Below are 8,840 nucleotides of genomic sequence, written 5' to 3'. Positions count from 1 at the left end.
TCTTCTTGGTTCTGGGTTTGTTGACTGTACTGTAGAGAACAGAGGAGTCCTCCTCAGCTGATTGTGCTGCGGGTCTGAAGAGAGAGAAACAAAAATGAAACTGAATGTGTGTTCCAAATGGTGGCACCCTATACCCTTTATAAAGCACTATCTTTCACCAGGGCCTATGGGCTCAGGATAAAAGTAGTGCACTAAATAGGAAATAGGGTGCCATTTGGAACTCATCCGAACTGTTCATCAAAACCATCATCACATCACTCCCTCATTATAGACATGTCATAATAATTGTCTTGAGATGTCCATTGTTGGGTCCATAGTTTAAGGAAATGACATCAGTAGTGGTCACTAGGGGTCAACTGTTTTGCCTATTGATGATATCTACAATAAACAGCAGCATATGAATGACCTTATTGCAGAATATGCAGAATATGGCAGCAGTGGGGCGGTTCCATTTCACAGCAGTTTATTGCACTTCCTCTTCCTGTTTCTGGTGTTGAGGCATGAATGCACAATATGCATCACTCATGACATCATCATTGTCTACTCCTCCAATGAGCACATGGCCGTTACTACGTTTGAGGACACAGAGGTCGTTAATGTTTTTCTAATTTGGAAATAATAATAATAGCCTAATAGAAATACTGTACACAGTAAAGAAAATGAATTACGGATCAACATCTAAATATTTCTCCCAGCGTTGGTCAAACCTCAGAACGCTTATTTTCTTGATCTGACTAATTGCGCCTGCCTCTTTGTGAATGAGTGGAATCATGAACAGTGGTTTGTTTGTTATGATCTCTGGCATCCCCCAGATATGCCTCCCTAATTTTATCAGCACATTCACCACTCTCTCAAACGGCTAATTCCCCTTCTCGTGGCACTTGCCGAGGGCGACGTGAAACGAACTACCCCAGGCCGCAGGTTGCTCTGCTGACAGTGTGTTTGCGAGATGCTGTGTCCCGCGACTCCTGCCTTGTCTACAGTCAGTCAGGTCTAGAAGGATGAAGTAAGAATCTAATGTTAAACGGAGCCTACCTCAGCAGGAGAAAACCAAACACTACTAAGCTAGGCTACTGAGACAGACAGTGATGTGGTGCTCATTGGAGAGGCTGAGGCAGGCTGCAATGCATGCAGGTGGAAGTAGAGGGAGACAGAGAGAGAGAGGAAGCAAGCAGAGAGAGAGGTTTTTACAGTGGTTCCCAAACTTGGGGTAAAAATATATGTTTCAATATGAATATCTCCACTTGGCCTATCTTCCCTATAGGCATACATTAAAATGCTATCAACATGTGAACAATACAGTTATAAAAATGTCACACGTTTTTGTTTTGTTGCTGATGCTGCGTGTCAGTGTGAATCATCTCCCATATTTCCTCCCTTTCAGGGGTATAACATTACAACTGTATAGCTAATAGGCTATGTGTTTGTAGATGGACTGAGGTGAATGAACCTACAGCAGCCAAGGTGAAAACGGCTGAGGTCATTTTTGCTTGTTTTTGCTGTTTTCCAAATAACATTTTAAAGTGTTTTAATTGTATAGAAATGCAGTAAATAAGAATCTACTTTCCAACCCCCTGGACATCCAGATTTGGTTGTAAACAAACAAATGTATCCTTAAATGCTGTGTGTTTCCAATGTTCTAGTATTGGTTCTATGTTGCTGTAATGGCAGAATATGCTCACTTGGTTGCAGAACTGGGGCGATTCAATTTCACAACAGCGTATTGGACATCTTCGTCTTGTTTCTGTTTCTGGACGGTTGAGTACAGTGGGACTTCCTGGTTTTTGGAGTGAGAGAAGTGGACGCTGGCGTAGTGAACATCATCCTGGTCTACGGTGGCTGCTGTCTGTGTTGCAGTAAGGGTCATGGCCATGCTTGAGATGTTGTCATACACTGGACTAGAGTCTCCCTGATGGAGAAAGAGGACAGACAACATGAGGCGTGGAAATGTTCCACAAAGCAATACCCAGACATCACAGTCATCTTCTGATTCCAACAGACTCACCTGTCCATTGTCTGCTATATCACTTGTGTCTCTCGTGTCAGAGGTGGATTTGGAGGACTTCTTCCTGTTTTGCACATTAATTAATTAATTAATGAAGTTAACAACAAATCAGAGTGCTACATTTAAAAAATAAACAACATAAAAATATGAATTTTCACTCACCTGAACCACATGAGTCCAGAGAGACAGAGGATGAGAACCAGAACAACCACTCTGATTCCAACAGCTGTAGTCATAACTGAGGTTTGTTTCCCTATAATATAATGTGGATGATGTGAGTACATGGCATGATATAATAAACTAAAAATAAACTGAAATACAGGACATTAATGCAATACTTGTTAAGGGATCTTATAACACAATGTATAGTTATAAACTAAGGAGTAATAATCCAAAGTATAATGATTAAGATTAAATTGAAACATGTAGTTTTGTATTGAAGTATTGAAGATGAATCTTGACCTGCTACAATGATCATCAGAGCTGTAGAGTTCTTAGATGCTATTGTATTCTCAGCCTCACAGTAGTATTCTCCACTTTCCTCAGAGCTGATGTTAGTGATGTTGTAACTCTGTCCTGATGCTTTTGGTGAGGTTATGTTATTCTTGTACCAGGTGTATTTGTCCACAGGTGGGTTGGCATCACTGCTGCAGGTCAGAGTCACTGAACTGCCCTCCACTATTTCACCAGAGGGACTGACTGACACTGAGGTGTTCTTTGGGCCATCTGGTGTTGAAGGTGACAGAAAATAATCAACTCACATAACATGGAAGGTACCAAGAGATCATGTGCATTGTCACGCTCTGGCTCCGGGACTTTGTGTGTTGAGCCAGGGTGTGTTCGTTTCGTGGTGTTTTGTTTGGTTGGGTGGTTCTATGTGTGGTATTTCTTTGTTTGGTTGAGTGACTCCCAATCAGAGGTAACGAGTGTCAGCTGTTGGCTCGTTGTCTCTGATTGGGAGCCATATTTATACGGTCTGTTTTCACCTTGTGTTTGTGGGTTTTTGTTCCAGGTTCAGTATTTGTCACTGTTGGACTTCACTATCGTCTTTTGTTTTGTAGTTACGTGCTTTCTTAATTAAAGTCATCATGTTCACTCAACGCGCTGCGTATTGGTCTGCTCCCTTTATAGACGGTCGTGACAGAAAAACCCACCATAAAAGGACCAAGCAGCGTGTCCAGGAGCAAAGAGACTGGACATGGGAGGAGGCGCCTGGTAAGGAGATCGAGAGGCTGGCGATGGCCCAGGTGGGCAAATCGTGGTCCTGGGAGGACATGCTCGGGGGCAAGGGACCTTGGGGGAAGATCAAGGCCCTGGCGAGAGAGGAGCAACGGCGTCAGCAGGGTCATCGTTGGAAGGACGAGAGGCAACCCCAAAAAGTTTTTTTGGGGGGGCACATGGCTTGGGCGGCTGGGCAGCAGGAGGCTGCCACAGGGAGACGTGGAGAGAAGGCTATCGGATTACGGGAGCCATTGGCGAGTAGAGGAAGGGGAAGTTGTTGCGGCACGGCGTGAGAGACTGATGTGTGTTACCAGTCCGGTCCGGCCCGTTCCTGATCCCCAGTTAAAGCCAGTGGTGTGTGTTCCCAGTACGGACCGGCCTGTTCCTACTCCACGCATCAAGCCCACGGTGTGCGTCGCCAGTCCAGCCCGGCCTGTTCCTGCTCCACGCACAGAACCTACGGTGTGCGTCGCCAGCCCAGCCCGGCCTGTTCCTGCTCCACGCACAGAACCTACGGTGTGCGTCGCCAGCCCAGCCCGGCCTGTTCCTGCTCCACGCACAGAACCTACGGTGTGCGTCGCCAGCCCAGTTCGGCCTGTTCCTGCTCCACGAACCAAGCCTACGGTGTGCGTCGACAGCCCTGCCCGGCCTGTTCCTGCTCAACGCACCAAGGCTATGGTGTGCGTCGACAGCCCAGCCCGGCCTGTTCCTGCTCCACGCACAGAACCTACGGTGTGCGTCGCCAGCCCAGCCCGGCCTGTTCCTGCTCCACGCACAGAACCTACGGTGCGCGTCGCCAGCCCGACCCGGCCTGTTCCTGCCACTCGCACCAAACCTACGGTGCGCGTCGCCAGCCCGGTCCGGCCTGTTCCTTCTCCCCGCACTAGCCCTGAGATGCGTGTCCTCAGCCTGGGACCACCAGTTCCGGCACCACGCACTAGGCCTTATGTGCGTTCCCAGGGTCCAGCATGCCCTGTTGCTTCTCCCCGCACTAGCCCTGAGATGCGTGTCCTCAGCCCGGTACCTCCAGTTCCGGCACCACGCCTCAGGCCTACGGTGCGCCTCAGACGGCCAGAGTCTGCCGTCTGCCCAACGGCGCCTGAACTGCCCGTCTGCCCAACGGCGCTTGAACTGCCCGTCTGCCCAACGGCGCCTGAACTGCCCGTCTGCCCAACGCCGTCTGAACTGTCCGTCTGCCAAGCGCTGCATGAGCCGCCCGTCTGCCAGGAGCCAGAGCCTTCCGCCAGACAGGATCAGCCAGAGCCTTCCGCCAGACAGGATCAGCCAGAGCCTTCCGCCAGACCGGATCAGCCAGAGCCGTCCGCCAGACAGGATCAGCCAGAGCCTTCCGCCAGACAGGATCAGCCAGAGCCTTCCGCCAGACATGAGCAGCCAGATCCGTCGGCCAGCCATGAGCAGCCAGATCCGTCAGCCAGCCATGAGCAGCCAGATCCGTCAGCCAGCCATGAGCAGCCAGATCCTTCAGCCAGCCATGAGCCGTCCAGCCAGGATCCGCCAGAGCCGTCCAGCCAGGATCCGCCAGAGCCAGCCAGCCAGGATCCGCCATTGAGTCCGGTGCTGTCCCTTAGCCTGGTGCTGCCCCTTAGTCCGGTACTGGCCCCTTAGTCCGGTGCTGCCCCTTAGTCCGGTGCTGCCCTTTAGTCCGGTGCCGCCCCTTAATCCAGTGGGGTTTAGTTGGGGGTGGTCATGTGGAGGAGGCTACGGAAGCGGGTAGTGACTATGGTGGGGTGGGGACCACGACCAGAGCCAGAACCACCGCCGAAGAGGTATGCCCACCCAGCCCTCCCTTGTTTAGCCTTATTGAGGCGCGGTCGCAGTCCGCGCCTTTAGGGGGTACTGTCACGCTCTGGCTCCGGGACTTTGTGTGTTGAGCCAGGGTGTGTTCGTTTTCGTGGTGTTTTGTTTGGTTGGGTGGTTCTATGTGTGGTATTTCTTTGTTTGGTTGAGTGACTCCCAATCAGAGGTAACGAGTGTCAGCTGTTGGCTCGTTGTCTCTGATTGGGAGCCATATTTATACGGTCTGTTTTCACCTTGTGTTTGTGGGTTTTTGTTCCAGGTTCAGTATTTGTCACTGTTGGACTTCACTATCGTCTTTTGTTTTGTAGTTACGTGCTTTCTTAATTAAAGTGATCATGTTCACTCAACGCGCTGCGTATTGGTCTGCTCCCTTTATAGACGGTCGTGACATGCATGATTCTCTGATCAAAAGAGGAGATGGTTCGGTGAACTTACACTGAACGTCCACAAACACAGAAGAGTTGAGACGTCCATATTTATTCTCAGCCTCACAGTAGTATTCTCCACTTTCCTCAGAGCTGATGTTAGTGATGTTGTAACTCTGTCCTGATGCTTTTGGTGAGGTTATGTTCTTCTTGTACCAGGTGTATTTGTCCACAGGTGGGTTGGCATCACTGCTGCAGGTCAGAGTCACTGAACTGCCCTCCACTATTTCACCAGAGGGACTGACTGACACTGAGGTGTTCTTTGGTCCATCTAATGTAAAATACAGTGGATTTAAAAAGAGTACAAATTAGGTCAGTTAAAAATATTATATATACTTTCCACAATTGTACTTTTCCACACAATGACTTATAAATTCACCCTCTTATTGAAGATGATCAATTCAAGTGTCACGTGGAGCTAATATCTGTCACTGCAATGTTAACATAGCAAACTAAACATTTAAACCACATGTACTTACATCTAACATTGAGAGTGTCTTCAGGAGAGGGGAGATCCTCATGGCCTTCCACAGCACAGGAGTATCTTCCTGCATCCTCACTGCTGACTGGGAATAGGCTATAGACAGGAGAGTAGGTGTTGCTGTTTGGTATAGGCTGTCCATTCTTATACCAACTGTAGGATGTGATGGGGTCCAGTGTACATTTGGTTCTACATGTCAGTGTGACTCTCGCCCCCTCTGACACAGATGTAGGATCCATCACCAACACAACATCTAGAGAAAAAGGAAACACATCATTATTCTCCTCCTATATATGTCCTCTTATATGATATACTATATTTGTTTTTTTCTGTCACATACCACTACTGTGTCTGTATGACTGCCCTTAATAACGTCATTACAGTAATAGATGTGAGATGTGTGACAGATTACCTGTGACAGTCAGGGATACAGGTGAGCCAGCAAACTTTCCTCCGGATGTTATCAATCTGAACCTGTATCCAGCAGAGTCACTCAATCTCAGGTCTGTGATTCTCAGGGTGCAGTCATTCTCCTTGTTCCCACGGTACTTTATACGATCCAAAAATGTATATTGGATTTCAGTCCACATCCTTTTCTTCAATTTATACCATTTGGTTGTCGTGACTGTATAACCTCTGGGATATGTGTAGGAGCAGGACAGCTCCACTGTTGACCCCTTCAAGGTACAGATACTATTCTTGGTGTAGCTCACACTCCAGCCATTCTGACCCAGTACCACTGAAACACAGTCACACAATACAATGGTATCATAATTAAGTCAAGGTCTTTTGGCTCACACTAACAGTAGGGTTTGTCCACAATTTGTTGCCGTAGTTGTTGAGTTGAGTGTGAATGGAAACCACAGATAAGCATCACTCAGTGAGGTGTGAAAGACCTAACCAGGTGGCGAATCGCATCTCTGCATGTCTGGCCGACATATCAGTATGGATGACGGATCACCACCTCAAGCTGAACCCTGGCAAGACGGAGCTGCTCTTCCTCCCGGGGAAGGACTGCCCGTTCCATGATCTCGCCATCACGGTTGACAACTCCGTTGTGTCCTCCTCCCAGAGTGCGAAGAGCCTTGGCGTGACCCTGGACAACACCCTGTCGTTCTCCGCCAACATCAAGGCGGTGACCCGATCCTGCAGGTTCATGCTCTACAACATTCGGAGAGTACGACCCTGCCTTACACAGGAAGCGGCACAGGTCCTAATCCAGGCACTTGTCATCTCCCGTCTGGATTACTGCAACTCGCTGTTGGCTGGGCTCCCTACCTGTGCCATTAAACCCCTACAACTCATCCAGAATGCCGCAGCCCGTCTGGTGTTCAACCTTCCCAAGTTCTCTCACGTCACCCCCTCCTCCGCACACTCCACTGGCTTCCAGTTGAAGCTCGCATCCGTTACAAGACCATGGTGCTTGCCTATGGAGCAGTGAGGGGAACGGCACCTCCGTACCTTCAGGCTCTGATCAGTCCCTACACCCAGGCGAGGGCATTGCGTTCATCCACCTCTGGCCTGCTGGCTCCCCTTCCTCTGCGGAAGCATAGTTCCCGCTCAGCCCAGTCAAAGCTGTTCGCTGCTCTGAAACCCCAATGGTGGAACAAGCTCCCTCACGACGCCAGGACAGCGGAGTCACTCACCACCTTCCGGAGACATTTGAAACCCCACCTCTTTAAGGAACACCTGGGATAGGATAAAGTAATCCTTCTACCCCCCCAAAAATAAAAAAAAAATTATAATTGTAAAGTGGTTATCCCACTGGCTATAGGGTGAATGCACCAATTTGTAGTCGCTCTGTATAAGAGCGTCTGCTAAATGACGTAAATGTGCCCTTGAGCAAGGCACTTAACCCTAATTGCTCCTGTAAGTCGCTCTGGATAAGAGCGTCTGCTAAATGACTAAAATGTAAAATGTAAATGTAAAGATAACTATTTAAAGGGAAGTGGAGACGCCTAACAGAACACACCAGAATAATATTATGATTCTTATCCTTTTAGAAATGTCTGTAGATTGTTAAACAGAGCAACTAAAATATAAGAATGAGACCATACCTGCTACAGACCAGAGAAAGACCACCAACACACTTCCTGCTGTTCTCAAGGCCATTGTTGCATCTCCCACCCTGCAGTCTTAGAAACATAAACAACAACTCACTATATAGCTGGTGAATAACTATACATGATACATTGAAGTATAAACTGTAAATGGGGAACAGGGCCTCATTACTGAAAATGAACCAGGCTCATATTGTGTTGAGTTGTATTGTGCTATATGGTTGTCTATGTGATTACTGTCTGTCTGTAAGTCTATATGTATTTAATGTGTGTGACGTGTTTCATGTCTGTCTACGTCTTTCTATTTAAGATGACATGATGTATGATGCAAAAGTAATTTCCTAATGGATTAAATAAAGTCATCATCATCATCAACAACATCAACAACAACAACAATCACTTATTGAACAGATCTGTAGTACTGTAAACAGATATTTCTATATTGATTGTTCTGAAGTTGTTTTATTCTCAGAACTCCAAATAAAGGAGGATGAATGTTCAATACTCTACGGTCCGTCAAGCTGTACAGCAGCCTGAAGACTGACCACCAGGTTCAATGATAGCTCCTATCCCCAAGCAGTGAGGCTAAACATCAAGTGACACACACACACACACACACACACACACACACACACACACACACACACACACATACACACATACACACACATACATACATACATACAGTGGGGAGAACAAGTATTTGATACACTGCCGATTTTGCAGGTTTTCCTACTTCCAAAGCATGTAGAGGTCTGTCATTTTTATCATAGGTACACTTCAACTGTGAGAGACGGAATCTAAAACAAAAATCCAGAAAATCACATTGT

General features: G+C 47.7%; 1 protein-coding gene across 1 annotated transcript; it reads right to left on the bottom strand.

Annotated features, from left to right (window-relative positions):
* Positions 1-1,678: 1,678 nt before the first annotated feature.
* On the bottom strand, positions 1,679-8,123 carry LOC121558516 (B-cell receptor CD22-like). Its single transcript, XM_045214393.1, has 6 exons — positions 8,008-8,123; positions 6,363-6,689; positions 5,949-6,203; positions 5,480-5,740; positions 2,475-2,731; positions 1,679-1,909 (listed from the first exon to the last, which is right to left on the bottom strand). The coding sequence occupies exons 1-6, from the start codon at positions 8,060-8,062 to the stop codon at positions 1,679-1,681; spliced, it is 1,386 nt and encodes a 461-aa protein (XP_045070328.1). The 5' UTR covers positions 8,063-8,123.
* Between the last annotated feature and the right edge of the window lie 717 nt (positions 8,124-8,840).

The sequence above is a fragment of the Coregonus clupeaformis genome, unplaced genomic scaffold (genome assembly GCF_020615455.1).
Source record: "Coregonus clupeaformis isolate EN_2021a unplaced genomic scaffold, ASM2061545v1 scaf0248, whole genome shotgun sequence".
Classification (NCBI taxonomy): domain Eukaryota; kingdom Metazoa; phylum Chordata; class Actinopteri; order Salmoniformes; family Salmonidae; genus Coregonus; species Coregonus clupeaformis.
The sequence above is the reverse complement of the archived record's forward strand: the minus strand, read 5'-3'. Positions and strand labels throughout refer to the sequence as shown.

What these genes read in the sequence shown, in the direction of transcription:
- LOC121558516 (XM_045214393.1), bottom strand. Translation starts at nt 8,062, where the DNA reads ATGGCCTTGAGAACAGCAGGAAGTGTGTTGGTGGTCTTTCTCTGGTCT. An exon ending in CTTTCTCTGGTCTGTAGCAG is followed by an intron (nt 6,690 to 8,007) that starts GTATGGTCTCAT and finishes ACTGTGTTTCAG; the next exon opens with TGGTACTGGGTCAGAATGGC. An exon ending in TGTATCCCTGACTGTCACAG is followed by an intron (nt 6,204 to 6,362) that starts GTAATCTGTCAC and finishes CTTTTTCTCTAG; the next exon opens with ATGTTGTGTTGGTGATGGAT.